Source organism: Haliaeetus albicilla, chromosome 9 (genome assembly GCF_947461875.1).
Source record: "Haliaeetus albicilla chromosome 9, bHalAlb1.1, whole genome shotgun sequence".
NCBI lineage: Eukaryota > Metazoa > Chordata > Aves > Accipitriformes > Accipitridae > Haliaeetus > Haliaeetus albicilla.
Window position 1 is genome coordinate 18,434,290 of NC_091491.1, and position 16,150 is coordinate 18,450,439.

The 16,150-nt window shown below is 45.2% G+C and overlaps 1 protein-coding gene across 1 annotated transcript in view; it reads right to left on the minus strand.

Moving 5' to 3' along the window:
• ARHGEF4 (Rho guanine nucleotide exchange factor 4) overlaps positions 1-16,150 on the minus strand; it is a 191,203-nt gene that overhangs the window by 12,142 nt on the left and 162,911 nt on the right. The window contains 1 exon segment of the mRNA XM_069791974.1: positions 392-571. Within this exon segment, the coding sequence (XP_069648075.1) occupies positions 392-571 (180 nt within the window).

Here is a 16,150-nt window from a genome sequence, read left to right on the forward strand (position 1 = left end):
AGAGTATTTGTTGCTCGCTCCTGAAGGGGATGCTATGTGGTTGGGCACAAATTAGCCAATATACATATGGGTAAGCAGGAGCCCAGTCTGCAAGCCACCATGCAAGGCAGCTCCCCAGCTGGCACAGCTCAGCTTAGCTCCTGAGTCTGGACTGAACCACCTCTTACCCTGATTTACTCATGTAAAGAGGAACTTCTCCACACTGGTGGCAGCTCAGCCAAGAGAGCCTGATGTACCATAGCCATGCATAGAGGAATAGTAACAAGACATGTTGAACCAACTATCTCTAGCAGTGAAAGTCCTGCGGAGTCACTACAGAACACTAAACCTGGAGAAAAAGAACAAGCACTTGGTGCTAATCAAGAAGCATAAAGAAACATCAAGCTCTTACCCGTACAAAGCTGGCTGGAAACCAGCCTTCACTGTCCAGAATCCTCCCCCACCACCACTCCTTGTTGGTAGCATCCATTACTTCAATGACATCGCCGGCCTTGAATCCCAGCTCTTGGTCATCCATTGTGACATGGTCCCAGAGGGCTTCTGCATACACCACACTGCCATCACTGATGAGCTGTGGACAAAGCAATTCAAACTGTCAGCTCCCTCCAAGAAAGCAGCGCAATCTGCCAACGTGATTGCAGCTTTGGCACCATTGCTGCTGAGCCAAACAAGTGTTGACAACTGTTTGCTCCCCATAAGCAACGTGAAAAGGAGATGGTGCTAGTCTGGCAGTTGCTTCGACTGACCTTGCTCTCAACAGCATTTATCCAGAATCACTTGGACACAGAATGTTTAGTACTATAAAGAACATAAATTTGATGCTCTGGAATTTCTTAGTGGTGACTCTGCCTCAGCCAGCAAACAAGGCTCGGTGGTACATTGGTGGTGGAGGATGCTCTTGTGCTGCCAGTGCAGCCCTGCTTTGGAAAGCCTTGAAATAAAACCTTTAGCATCAATGTTCAGAGACATACTTCAGAGCAGAAAGTATTCTGAGGCCTCAGAGCTAGTCTGGGATGGATAGAGCCTTAAGTCTTTAAGGTGGCTAAACTTAGTACTTAAGCTGCTTAAAATAACTCTCCTGGAGAGTTTTAAGTAATTATACTGAGGGACATCGGTTATTGACATGTCCCATAGAGGGCCTCCTCTAGGGAAAAAAGGACGCCCAACAATTGAAAAAACCAAACCAAACAAAAAAAAAAACCAACCCACATGGCTAGAGGCTGTCGAACACAGTGATGATTGTGTCTATACATGCCTGGTACCATTCTCAACCATTCAAACCTTAGCTTTGGTGTAGTTAAGTAACACTTGGGACCTGTTGCACTGGTCTATTTGTAAGCTGGTCCTACTGGCCACTACAACAGGAGTGCCTGTCTGATGCCCACAGGTTTATCATGTCAGAGTCTCCTTTGAATTTCAACTACAGAGTACATGCACAGACTTCTTGGGGCCTGAGCATGAATGATACTGTCTGAATGCCAAGGATTTCCCCAAGAAGGCAGAGTGTATGCTGGAGTCCTGCTAAAAAGGATTTACTCAGCCATTCTGGAGTGGCAGTGAAACCCTATTTTTCTCCAGGAAAATGGTGCAATGATAAATTCTGGGAAGACAACGGAAAGAGCACTCTATAAGGCACAAGGGAGAAAGACAAAACCTGTACAAAACCCACGGTGTATCTCACAACATTGCAGCCGTATCACCACAGCCACATAATGCATGTGTCATCCATGCTGGGCACCTTAGATTGCTCAGTCACATGGTTAGTTATCTACTGCTCTGGGTCACTTTTTGCCTCTCCCCAGAGGAAGATGCATGTTGTAAAAGAACGTCAGGATAATTGTGCATACAGTAAATCAGGAGAGAGTTAACAAGGCATTTGAAAGAAAATTCAAATACAGTCTGCCTTTGGATAGCAAATACCCCTTCACTGAACCAGAAACAGCTTAATGCAGTGTTTCCATTCTGACAAAAATAACAGGATGGTGGGGAAGGAGAGGATGAGAAGTTCCCACTTATCTACATAGCCAGCGTGTTGGTGCTCCCCACACTGCCTTTTCTCAGCTGCCCTCCGCTGCACCACCACAGGGATGGGTGCACCCTTACTGCAGGTTTCTGCTCTTCACAGAGGCGAGCAGTCGCTGTGGTGAGGCCCAGCAAGCAGGGAATGTAAGGGACATGCTGCTGTCATACAGCCAGCCAGTGGCATGATGGAAAAATAATCCAAGGGTCTTAAACGGTGTGTCACTAGTCAAAGCTCCTATAGGAAGGACAGGCTCTGATCACAAGGCAAGTAGAGGAGTAGTATCATTAGTCACAGAAAACCAAACATCAAGAGATAGTGATGAATACATCATGCAGCAGAGGCAGCTACAGTCAAATGGCGGGTTGTCGTGGTTTAACCCCAGCCAGCAACTAAGCACCACGCAGCCGCTCACTCACTCCCCCCCCATCCAGTGGGATGGGGGAGAAAATCGGGAAAAGAAGTAAAACTCGTGGGTTGAGATAAGAACGGTTTAATAGAACAGAAAAGAAGAAAATAATAATGATAATACTAATAAAATGACAACAGTAGTAATAAAAGGATTGGAATGTACAAATGATGCGCAGGGCAATTGCTCACCACCTGCTGACTGACACCCAGCCAGTCCCCGAGCGGCGATTCCCCGCCCCCCCTTCCCAGTTCCTAAACTAGATGGGATGTCACATGGTATGGAATACACCGTTGACCAGTTTGGGTCAGGTGCCCTGGCTGGGCATGAGAAGCTGAAAAATCCTTGACTATAGTCTAAACACTACTGAGCAACAACTGAAAACATCAGTGTTATCAACATTCTTCACATACTGAACTCAAAACATAGCACTGTACCAGCTACTAGGAAGACAGTTAACTCTATCCCAGCTGAAACCAGGACACGGGTATTCGTCCAAATGAGCTGTGGAGGGAAAGGATATTTGGGCTTGACAATTAATGCATACAGTGATGCAGTGGAGTGATGCTATGTGTATCTCAGTGGAGGTAGGGGATGGAGAGCCATGCGACAGCAAAGACAAGGGTTATTGATGTATTAGAAACCACAAAAGTGCCTGAGAATCATCACATAGGAATTAGAGCTTCTCCCCCCAAAAAGGTGGTGGGATCAATAAGCCCAGCTGAAGTGCATCTACACCAATGCATGCAGCATGGGCAACAAACAGGAGGAGCTGGAAGTCATTGTGCAGCGGGAAAACAATATAGTTGCCATCACGGAAACATGGTGTGAGGACTCACAACTGGAGTGCTGCAGTGTATGGCTATAAACTCTTCAGAAGGCATAGGCAGGGAAGGAGAGGCGGTGGGGTAGCCCTGTATGTTAGGGAGTGTTTTGACTGTCTATAGCTTGATGATGGTGATGATAGGGTTGACTTATTATGTGTAAGAATCGGGGGAAGGCCAACAAGGCAGATATCACAGTGGGAGTCTGTCATAGACTGCCCAACCAGGATGAAAAGGCAGACAAAATATTCTGTAAGCAGCTGGGAGAAGTCTCACAATTGCTAGCCCTTGTTCTCGTGGGGGACTTCAACTTAACCAGACGTCCGCTGGAAATACAATACAGTGGAGAGGAAACAGTCCAGGAGCTTCCTGGAGTGTGTGGAAGATAACTTCCTGACACAGTTGGTGAGGGAGCCAACTAGGGAAGGCACCCCACTGGACCTGTTGTTTGCAAACAGAGAAATACTTGTGAGCAATGTGACAGTTGGAGGCCTTCTTGAGCACAGCGATCATGAAATTACAGAGTTTTAAATTCTCAGAGAAGTAAGGAGGAGGGTTAGCAGAACTGCCACGTTGGACTTCTGGAGGGCAGATTTTGGCCTGTTTGGGAGCCTGGTTGACAAGGTCCCTTGGGAGGCAGTCCTGAAGGGCAAAGGTATCCAGGAAGGCTGGACATTCTTCAAGAAGGAAATCTTAAAGGCGCAGGAGCAGGCCGTCCCCATAGTGCTGAGAGACAAGGCAGCAGACAAGACCAGCCTGGCTGAACAGAGAGCTTTGGCTGGAACTCAGGGTACAAAAGAGAGTTTATGACCTTTGGAAGAAGGGGCAGGCAACTCAGGAGGACTACAAGGATGTCATGGGTCATGCAGGAAGAAAATTAGAAGGGCCAAAGCCCAGCTAATCTGGCTACTAAAAGACAGTAAAAAATGTTTCTATAAATACATTTGCAACAAAAGGAAGGCTAAGGAGAATCTGCATCCTTTATTGGATGTGGGGGGGAAATAATAGTGACAAAGGATGAGGAAAAAGCTGAGGTACTTAATGCCTTCTTTGCCTCAGTCTTTAATAATAAGACCAGTTATTGTCTGGGTACCCAGTCCCCTGAGCTGGAAGACAGAGAAGAGGAGCAGAATGAAGTCCCATAATCCAATGGGAAATGGTTAGCGATCTGCTACATCACTTAGACACACACAAGTCTATGGGGCTGGATGAGCTCCACCCAAGAATACTGAGGGAGCTGGCACTTTCCATCATTTATCAGCAGTCCTGGCTAACTGGGGAGGTCCCAGTTGACTGGAGGTTAGCAAATGTGATGCCCATCTACAAGAAGGGCCAGAAGGAAGATCCAGGGAACTACAGGCTTGTCAGTCTGACCTCAGTACTGAGTAATGTTATGGAGCAGATCATCTTGAGTGCGCTTACATGGCATATACAGGACAACCAGGCCCAGTCAGCATGGGTTTATGAAAGGCAGGTCCTGCTTGACTAACCTGATCTCCTTCTATGACAAGGTGACTTGCTTCGCGGATGAGGGAAAGGCTGTCAATGTTGTCTACCTGGACTTTACTAAAGCCTTTGACACCGTTTCCCACAGCATTCTTCTGCAGAAACTGGCTGCTCATGGCTTAGATGGGTGTACTCTTCCCTGGGTAAAAAACTGGCTGGATGGCCAGGCCCAAAAAGCAGTGGTGAATGGAGTTGAATCCAGTTGGCAGCTGGTGACAAGTGGTGCTCCCCAGGGCTCAGTACTGGGGCCAGTTCTGTTTAATATCTTTATCAACGATCTAGACAAGGGGATCGAGGGCACCTTCAGTAAGTTTGCAGATGACACCAAGTTGGGCAGGAGCATTGATCTGCTTGAGGGTAGGAAGGCTCTACAGAGGGATCTGGACAGGCTGGATCGATGGGCTGAGGCCAACTGTATGAGATTAAACAAGGCTAAGTACCAGGTCCTGCACTTGGGTCACAGCAGCCCCATGCAGCACTACAGGCTTGGGGAAGAGTGGCTGGAAAGCTGCCTGGCAGAAAAAGACCTGGGTGTGCTGGTTGACAGCCAGCTGAATGTGAGCCAGCAGTGTGCCCAGGTGGCCAAGAAGGCCAACGGCATCCTGGCCTGCATCAGAAATAGCGTGGCCAGCAGGACAAGGAAAGTGATTGTTCCCCTGTACTCAGCACTGGTGAGACCGCACCTTGAATACTGTGTTCAGGTTTGGGCCCCTCACTGCAGGAAAGACATTGAGGTGCTGGAGTGTGTCCAGAGAAGCGCAACCAAGTTGTTGAGGGGCCTGGAGCACAAGTCTTATGAGGAGCGGCTGAGGGAACTGGGGCTGTTTAGTCTGGAGAAAAGGAGGCTGAGGGGAGACCTTATCGGTCTCTACAACTACCTGAAAGGAGGTTGTAGTGAGGTGGGGTTCGGCCTCTTCTCTAAGTAACAAGCAACAGAACACAAGGAAATGGCCTCAAGTTGGGCCAGGGAAGGTTTAGATTGGATATTAGGAAAAATTTCTTCACCAGAAGGGTTGTCAAGCATTAGAACAGGCTGCCCAGGGAAGTGGTGGAGTCACCATCCCTGGAGGTATTTAAAAGATGTGTAGATGTGGTGCTTAGGGACATGGTTTAGTGGTGGACTTGGCAGTGCTAGGTTAACAGCTGGACTTGATGATCTTAAAGGTCCTTTCCAACCTAAATGATTCTATGATTCTATGCTTTTTATGCATGGTTCACTTAACAGGCATGTTGCATATAGTTTAACAAGCTTGAAGCGTACTCAGCATTATGAATAAACCCTTTATTCATATTCTTGAAAGACTTGTAGGACTTGTCAGGCTTCTAGAAAGTTAGAGGTTTTAGCTTTCTAACATAAAGTAGTGATGACAATAGTAGGGAAGAAAGTGGATGTAAAAGTGTATATTTTTCCAAAATCAGCTATTGGACTTCAGTGACAAATAACAGCTGGGCTGTGGATGACAGCAGATGTTAGCTACTCTCAGAAAACAGCTCTGCTGCTGCTTTGAGCAATCCATCTGTGCACAACCCATCCATTTGCTTTAGCAGTCTGACTTCAGTGACTAGTGACTGTGTGGAGTACAAGCTGAGCCCAGCTCCTCCCTTCTGCAGGAAGATAAGAGCAGTAGCAGGGTGATGGGTGGCTGGAGCTGAGCATCTGGCTGCCCCTATAGAGAGGAGCCAATTAAATATGCTGGTCTCACACAGAGCACTGGGGAGTCACCTGCACTTAGGTAAGGCCTCCCACCAGGTCATGCTAGAATTGCTGCCATACCATACTGAGTTATACATCCCTGTGGGCAAGGGATGGCTGTTGCTCAGGAAATGGGCATATGCTAATAAATCTTTGGGAAGAGTGGCATTCAGTGGGCTTTTCAACATACAAATTGTGACCAGTACATAAAGAACATGGCTCTTCCTGAGATAAAATACCTTTGCTGTGTGCTTAAATATGCCACTCTGAATCGGTGCTCTGAGTATGTTGTGGTAGCTGGCGCACACGCCACGACCGTGACCAGAGACAGACTCCTTTGTAGCATTTTGATGATCACACTGAGAAGCACTGATGATGTGAAGGCTTTAATACTGTACAGTACCAAGCTGTCAGATCTCAGTATCTTGATGAGAAGACAAGAGACCAAGCCTGACCTAGCGTTAACAGCGTGTTAGGGTTGATATACCCAGCTCGGAAGGGGACAGAGCCATGGTTCTTCTTGGAGTCACTGAAAGTCATGGGGCTTACTAGTGACTCCTCAGCTGGTATCTTCATCTATCCACTAATATTAACATCTTAAATTTTCTCTATTCAACAACAGCCATACTGTGAATATGATTTTCCAAATATAGAAAGTCACAACTTTCTATAAAATCTATAAAAGATCACCAGCCTGGCCAAAGAGGCACAGGCAAGCAGACAAACCACTACCCCAGACAGTTCTCATGCAAATGAGTAACTAAAAATACACCTGAAATACAGGCCAGGATTTGATTAACTAACACCAAACACCGTGTTTGTAGGGAGGAATGATCAATATGGAATAAAGCAAGAAAGAAAGAGTAAAAAAATACTTTATATATGCTTTGGATTGTCTCAGCTAATTTAGTACAGCTGCACTTGAAACACCTCCATGACTGCAGGCTGACAGGCTCTGCGGGGTCTCCTCCCTGCACCACTTCAGTCTGTGCTCATATACTGGTGGGGGAGAGCAGACACAAACGCTGAGAAGTGTTTAATGATCACCATGCTCAGTGCTCATTTTTCTATTAGCCCTCAGTGTGTACCAGTGTGTACCTTGTACTATTTTTTTCAATTGTATCCAGTCCAATTCCTAAGCTGATGCAGAAATATCAAATATATCCAGCCTAACAGTCCCTTTCCCAGAACAAATACTAAAGGGTAGCTCTCAGCCAGGACTGACATTTCTATGGCACAGAAGCACCTAACAGTACTGCATGTCGCCACAGCAAGCAGAGCTGCTCCAGCTGGGGCAGAGCACGCTACAGCATCCTCTCCAAGGAGCATACTGTTACTGGGGAAAAAAGGGTTAGGACTCTCACTCCCCATCCAAGGAAGGATAAAACACACCTGCAGATAAAAACGTTTTCTGCAAAATGTGTTAGAACATAGCACAACCAACCAGCTATATTGTGAGAGCTGTTTATCTTCCAGAGAAGCATGTATTAAAGGGAATGCTCACCATTTCCAAGCATGGCAGCTGCTCAGCTCAAAAGGCTCATCCTACCACAAGTTTTGATCTTTGCAATTAAAGCAAGGTTTGAAAAACAACTAATAATTTCCATATGAAACAACATTTACGTGCTGGCTTTGTAATATCAAGGACAACTCAGTACATGTTCTTGAAGAGCTCTAAACCAGTCTCTAGAAGAGAAACATTAGAAGACAGAGAATGCAAGCCCAGCCACCCTGTAGTTGCTCTAGCTACTGCAGCTGGCAGCAATGAAAACAAACACAAATTGGCTATTTTTCTTTGTTTATAACAACATTTAAGTTTGTAGACAGCAGTGTTTGCAACCCAAAGGCAGCACTAACACTGATGCTTTGAAACAGAAAATCAACTGCGGTTCTAATATTGCATGGGCATTTCTGTGCATCTTCAGCTGTCTTCCCTACCGCCCTTGCAGCTACAACCTCACTGCTCATTTACAAACACAGCAGATGCTAAGGGAAGCCACTGGTAAAGCAGTGCTTGGGTAGGTTGCTCAATGTGTCACAGAAAGATGGAGGGGAGAGGATTGCTGCATTACTCCTCCAAGCAGTGTCTATGCCAAAGAGAAGAGACAGCCAGGGGTATTGCACATAGCTGCCCCAAATTAAGTCCATTACACGTGGGCAAACAGATCTGGCATGCCAAGGCCCATGTCTATGGGCTTGTTTGCATTCCAGCTACTCGGTCCCTGTTTGTCTCAGACTGGACACCTTGACATAATTACCTCGTATGTCCTGGTCTTGTTCTGACAGGAGCTCCAGGCAATATTAACAGAGATAAAAGATCTCGACAACTTACAGAAGGAGGGATGAAGATGCCTTTAGGAAATATTTATCTTTGAGCTACTCTGTTCTATTTGAATAAAATTTGAATAGCTTTCTCTTGATAATGCCAACTACACTGGATCACACAGAGCTAAAATATGAACCCAGGAGCATCAGAAGATACTGGGAACAGGACAGTTCAGGGAGAAGGTGCCAATAAAATGTAATTTACTTTTCAGCTCTGTGACCCTAAAACAGACACCTTCCATAAAGAGCACGTGAACCCAAGCCCTTCCTGGTGAACTAAAATGGTTGCTTTGAAGCCTGCGTTTGTTGTTTGCCCCCCCCCTTCCCCCCCCCAACTTGTGCGTTACAGACTGAAGCTGAACTGGGTCAGCACATCAAACATTTAAACCCTGCAGCAGTCCTGACCCCAGACGCAAAGCCCCACCCCTCCCAGCTCCAGTCCCCCTCCCCCCCAATTTGCTTCCAGAGCTTCTCTCCTGCCTTCTCTCATGCAAAGTGCAGCAGAGGAGTTAAAGAAAAATTTTACTTCCATTCTTGTCCCAAAGTAGTGCTTCATTCACACAAATACTTATTTTTTCTGAACATGGGTGAAAGCCAGCTAGCCTCTCCCTTGAACTGAACCCACAGGATAGTCTTCAAATCATCCTGACAGCTTGCTCTTCCTTGCTCTCAAAACTTTTAGCTTCACTGTTTAATGATGGACTACAGAGATGAAATTTATCTCATAGAGCTTCTGTCATCTGAACAGCAGGCATTTAGTCTGAACGAGTTATCTTGATTGTTTTTACGGAACATCTTCCCTTTGTGGAGAGAGACAGGCACCACAGGGAAGGGTTCATCTTAGGCATCTATCTTAGCGTGATGAATTAATCAAGCCCCTGGGGGTCCTGTCTCCCTTCACTGCCAGGGAGGAATTTGGGCTAGCTAAGACTTGCTGCCTGGCTGCAGGATGCCAGAACCACTGACACAACTGCACAGCCACAGCAAACACTTCATTGCTTCTTGCTACTCCTCTGTCTACATGTTTCAGGGTAACACAAGCCCTCCTTGCCACAGCATTACACCAGACACGTGTCCCCACATGGGCAGTGGGTTGCATTCATTGCTTCAAAAGCCCAGACCTGCACACCATGCCCCTAGTCAAGTCATGCCCTTGGCTTTCGTCACCCTTTTGCCTACTGTGTCAGCTGCATATTTTTTAAGCACAGATTTTATTCATATTTATATAAGTATTCATATATTTATATCATTAAGGATAGTGGAGGATTCAGGCATTTACCAAACACTGCAGATCTCCATTCAAAATATTTTAATTTGACAGCGATTCTCCCTAATAAATCTGAGATGTCAGTCAACCAAGATCTTAATTCAGTTAAGTGTGCTACATTATTCTATAGTGCTGCTTTTTTAATCAAGTCAAACTTTTAGTCAAACTCCTCACATGACATCTAGTACAGCTGCCTCCATTTACCAAACATTCAAAATTTGTCATCACATTTATTTGGTAAGAAGTATTTTCCACAAAACCATTCTGACTGGCATTAATTACATTATTCCCTTTTATTTATATCATCTGAGTCCTGATTCCCCCTCAGAAGTGGTTTAAACAGATGGGAAGAGGAGGAGGGTCCCCCCACAGCAGGCAAGGAGAAGCTTTGAAAGTTCCCTTTATCAAGTGCTACAGGAGGAGGGAAGCAACCCTTGTAGAAAGCAGAGGAGGCGGAGCTGTCCTCCATGTTATTTCAACCTCTGTGTGAAAAGTACAGCATGAGAAAGTATGCCAGGTGCATGTCCATCTGAGTTCAGTTAAATGTGGTGTTTCAAACTCCAGAATGATGCAAGAAGTTATCAGTTCCTCATACGTAAGATATGAGAGCTGATTATTATAATGCAAAACAAATAACTGAAATTGCTTTAGACCATTTTACTTTTGGCTGAAATAGGCCACAAAAGTTCTTATAAAAGAGTGGGGATGGTTACCTATAGCTGAGGAGGACACCTACTCATCTACATCCTGTCAGTGCCCTCAGTACCCCAACCATCACTCTCCCCTGACCTGTGTATCAAGGGAGTTTGCTAATTTGGGGAACTAATATCCTTAAGCTTTGGCATAAGGAAACAACAGGAGCAAAGCCCTTCTGAAACCTGTTAGTACTCTGCAAAAGGTTGTCCTTGTATCACATTTTATAGTTAAATGTTGCAGTTGCTGGTAGTGCTTACAGTAAGTAAAGCTGTAAAATAGCTTCTATTTTAACCTTTCATACAAGTTTCCAGAGGATACTTATTTAAATGTATAAGACATTCATTTTCTGGTATAAGTGAAATATATTTTCAGTCTTTCTACAATGCTGAGTAACAGGGTGACAAAATGGCGAATGAAATTCTATGCTGACGGATGCAATACAAGCAATATCTAATACAAATGCCTGACTAAAGGAGCTGCTCCTCAGGAATGTCCCTGCAGACAGATTTAAGAAAACACCGGCCTGCTCCATCAGGGTCAGGAAGTCTGAATGTCAGGAATGACTTAAAAAGAAAGAGGGAAGAAAACTAAACAAAGCACAAAAAGCAGTATGAATCAAAAGTGGGCAGAGATTCTAGGCCAGTACAAGCTAAACAAGACCTTGAAGTTACAACAGAGAAAGGTGGATGGAGGGTGCCCATGAGATGAAGGCTTACACATGGTTATTCGTAATGCAAGGCCAATGGGTGCCCAGTGAAATTGCCAGGCAAGAAATTTAGTACAAAAGCAGTACTTTTTCCCTGTGGTGCATAATTAAGCCATGCCACAGAACCAAACACAGAGATGATTTAAAATGAGATTAAGCAAATGTATGTCCATCAAGGCCATTTAAACACAGCATATCTGGATACAGCCCATCAAGGATCTGGGAAGGCACACAAGGAAAAGAGCCAGGCCATACTTGCATCTATTCCTGAGCAGTTAGCCCAAGTCACAGAGAAAAGTGTTACTGGCTGGTCCTATAGAGCTAGTCTTAGGGCATTAAGGTAGTAAAAAACACAAAAGAAAAGAAATGTTGTCTATTTATATTACCCAAAAATACTTCTTGAAAATGGTAAGCCCTGAAAATGTTTACTTGACAGGGACAGACATGTTCCCTGAGGTACAGCAGTATTCTTGTTCAGGTGGAAAATTAGCAATTGCCAACACAGTGATTACAAGGACATCAGGATGTCCTCTGTGGTAGGGCTGTCATCCTCCTGGCTGGGACTCCTCAGGCAGAGGTTAAATGCAGCACTTCCACACAGCTTCGACATAACAGATCCCACACGCTTTATCCTACCCACACAACACTCACCAGGTGCATGGAGGAAGGTAAGTCCACACACCTGGATTAGCCATTCATCCCTGCCACATGGATGTCCAACTCCCAGCCTTTTTTTTTTTCCCCACTTCCCCCCCCCCCAAAAAAAAAAAGGGAGGATGAAAGTGTACCCAGGGAAACCTGGCTGTTCAGACGTTGCTTGGGAAGCTTTCAGGAGGGAAGAGTTCCTGAGCACAGGTTGCAGGAGCGGGTAAGTGCCTCATCTTCACTCAAAAAGTTCAGAAAGGCCTTTACAATTAAGAGCTCAAAGGACCTCAAAACCTCCTTAAGCACTCAAAGCCAGAAAACTTAAGTCATTCTAAAGCTCTAAATCAGCTTAAACGGCTTAAACTCATCTAAGGCCTTAAAGCGTTTTAAGCATTTTAAACCCATCTAAAGCCTTAAAGTGGTTTAAGGAGCTTGAAATACTCTAAGGCTTAAAAGTGGTTTAAGTATCTTTAACTTTTGGCTAATCCAATCCTCATACCTCTCCCAATTGTGTGGCACTCTTCACTCCAGGTTAAGGTAGGATCCAAGCGCCACAGTCCCATTTACCCCGAACAGCCCAGATCTCTGACAGAATTTCTGTTTTTACCCCCCTTCCAGCTATTCTGGGGTGCTTTGGGGAGCACTGAGCCATCCTCTCCTGGCTCAGCACAGACCCCACAACCGGTGGCCAACAGCTCTGACTGCCATGGCTGGAGGTGGGTGCAAAAACCTACTCAGGGGGTTGTAACAGGATTTACTTGGCTGGTGCCATAACAGCACCTGGAAATCAGCCACACACTCTTCTCCTATTTTCTTTGGTTTCAAAGACTGGAAAGGAGTGAGGCCTGGGGTTGAACTCTCAGGTTTGAACAAGACTTTGACCTAGAGCTCACACCATCTACAAAGTTTCTAGTTTCTAGTTCCAGTTTGGCTGTAGATGAAAACCGTGTCAGCCTCACTGGCTTGCCTCTTCACCTCACCAACAGTTTTGAAGTCCATGTTTACTGTAGAATATGAAGCATATCTGGTTAAAGCAATTTTTACATTTTCTGATGCCCTGATTTTAACTGTACAACCTGGGAATGGAAATAGCCCAGGATGTTTCTGTTTGGCTGTTCTCACTTTTAAGAGTGATTGCTGTTGCAGCTTTTTTACACTACCTAACTAGTAGTTTTAACTACTACATTTCTCAGACACACAAATAGAAACTATTAATTTTACTTAATGTTACATTAACACATTTTTATGTCACTGATACTACAAACTTGCCCCATTCTCCTCTTGCTGCTGCCTGCAGCATTACCCTTCCTGTGTGCACTCCCACCAGCACATCCCCTTGGGACATTTCCCATCCTTTTCCTTCTCTCCAGGACAGCTCCCAATTCCACAGCCTCTCCCATGACTTAATTTTGAGATTTTTCCTTTCTACTTCCTTTTTTGCTTCCTCTTTCACCATTATTTCTTTGGACAAGTGAGGAATATACTGTACAGATCCCCCAGGACAACGTATCCAAAACAGTTCAGTTGCAGCTCATCCGACACAGTGGTTTATTGAGGATAAATGTTGCATCCTGGCTCTTTGCAGAAGAAAAGGAAAGGGAACCATGCAGTTCCCAGAGCTCTCTGCCTGCTGATGACTGTTGCTATTCCCTTCCCCCAAAAGATACAGCAGGTTACAGAATCAGTTATGGCTTGAAGGCAAATTAATCTAAATTTTTTTACAAATAAGGTTAAAGAAAACATTTTAAAGCAGATACAAACTGTGTTGCTAGCAAACTGCTCTGAATCATCAAAAGGTCAGCATCTCTTTGGGCTCACAGCAGGCACTAAGCCAGAAACACAGCGCATGGCTTTCCTTTTCATGTGTTTGCATGCTTTAATTTTGATGAAACACACTGCAAAGAACACGCTGAAATAATTTTTATTGCTCCTATCTCCTGTGAAGACATCTCCCTTGGATTAACAGCACTGTGCCAAAGTCTGTACAACACTGGTAGGTACTGGCAGACATGCTGGGCCAGCTGAGATTGTTTAGCAATTTCCATGTCCTGGCTCTCAAAGATGGTCTCCCTGCCTCAAAAGAATGATGCACAATGTAGTATCTGTTTCCCTTCTTCACCTTCTCCTCAGAGAGAAACCCTGCAGGTTTTTGGTGACCTAAAACTTATGATTTCTGCACCTCCGCACCCCTTTCTGGTAATCTCTCTCTCGATGCACACACACTGTTTTAGATCCTTTCTTCACTGAACTAAGAATTGCTGTCTGTCCTTTTCTTTGAAAATGGGGCAAAGGAAAATCTGAATATCAGATAGAGAGAAGGAATAGAACAAAAAAAACTTGATAATGTCTCACTGTCAGGCAGAGGAAGCTTTGTTTTTGGTTAGTATCTGTAAATATAAAAATGAGTCATTTCTTTTGTAGTCCCTACAGAAGGTTCTTCAAGGTAAGTACACTCAAAAAAAACCCCAACCCAAAAAAACCCAAACACTAACCTTTTCATATTGCAAGTGTCCTGTGCTAGGTAAAGAAGATTAATTCAAGAAGCAGGTTCCTGGGATCTTCTGCGACCCTATACTAGTATGCTTTTGAATACATCCATTTTATTCATTTGTCTCAAGTTCGCATCGTCTGGATGAAGAGACCTAATGGCCTAAACAAAGCTAAAGCCTCAGACCAGAGCCACATTTCTGTTTCCACGACCACATTGCAAACAAGCTCTCTAACTGTGGGAGACTGAAGCACCTGCTGTTCTTCCTGCAGAACATGGCTTCTTTAGTCCAAATAGGAAAAAATCAACGTATCTTCTGTTCCATGCAGGCTCTCATTTAGTCCCCTTGAATCCCTGCACAACCCCCCCCATAGTGGCCACAGGCTTTTCAGTACGACAAAGTAGTTTTGCAAAAGCGGCTCAGTGCAGAGCACATTCCGGTAAATCAGGCAGCAATGGGATACTGCAGTTCCTGGCTGTCCTCTCTTGGTGTCTAGTGCAAATCTTCTCACTACATGATTAGATAGTGCTTAGTATATAACAAGTCCTGACTCCTGGGTGCTACAGGTGTGAATTGGGATACTAACTCATGACTCCTTAGCAGCCCATCTTTTTTACCACAAAGGCTATAGACACTGGGCCTATAAATAACATTCAGGTACTGCCCCTGCATAGTGGTCACTACAAACCAGCACAGCTTAGTAGAAGACAACATACTAATTCCATTCCTGTGCTGATATCCTAAATGGATGCAACATTGAACAAGCACAAGATTTTTAAGTGTGGATGCTATGGTGGTTTGCTCCATGCCTTGTGTCACCTTGGCTTTGCCCAGCAGCCTGCTCTGGACAGGAGCTGCTGCACATAGGAAGGAGGGGGGTAAAGGCAGCCCCTGTTCCCCCAGCTGGTAGAGGCTCTACTTGCTCTGCCACCAAGGGACAGCAGAGATTCAGGTGCCCAATGTGAAACTGGTGCTCTCTGGAGGGAAAAGCATGCTGGAAGGGACCGTGCTAGGGTCTTGCTCCCTGGAGGGAGAAGGGGAAGATGTGGGACCTCAGTGCTGCAGCACCACGCGTGGGACCAGAGACCTGCACCAGGCCCTTGTTCCAGAGGGGCCAGATGGGCTGGTCAGCTGCAAGGGAGAGCAAACTCCCAAATTTCCCTCTCCTCGGTCCTTCACACCTGACTGACTCCTCTGCTGAAAGGTTCAACAACATCCTCTTGGTACTTGGGGAAACATTTTTCTTTTAGCACTACCAGCATAGCTGAGCTAACCATCACTCTTACCAGTTATAAACACAGAAGGCTTGCGTGCTTGCAACAGGATAGAGAATGCCACTGTGGGCCTTCAGCAAGTCCATGCTACCACTTTTGAGTCCCATTTCCACTACTGCCAAACACGGAGACGGTGTGGGTGCACTATATGTGACAACCACAGTCATGCCTGGAGTAATCCCAGCCAAAGAACAGATACAAAGATTCAAATCAGACATAATTTTATTCCAGAGTTTCCAGCACATTCTGTAGTTAATAAGCCCAGTGACATGGCATAAATAACAATACTCCCCCTT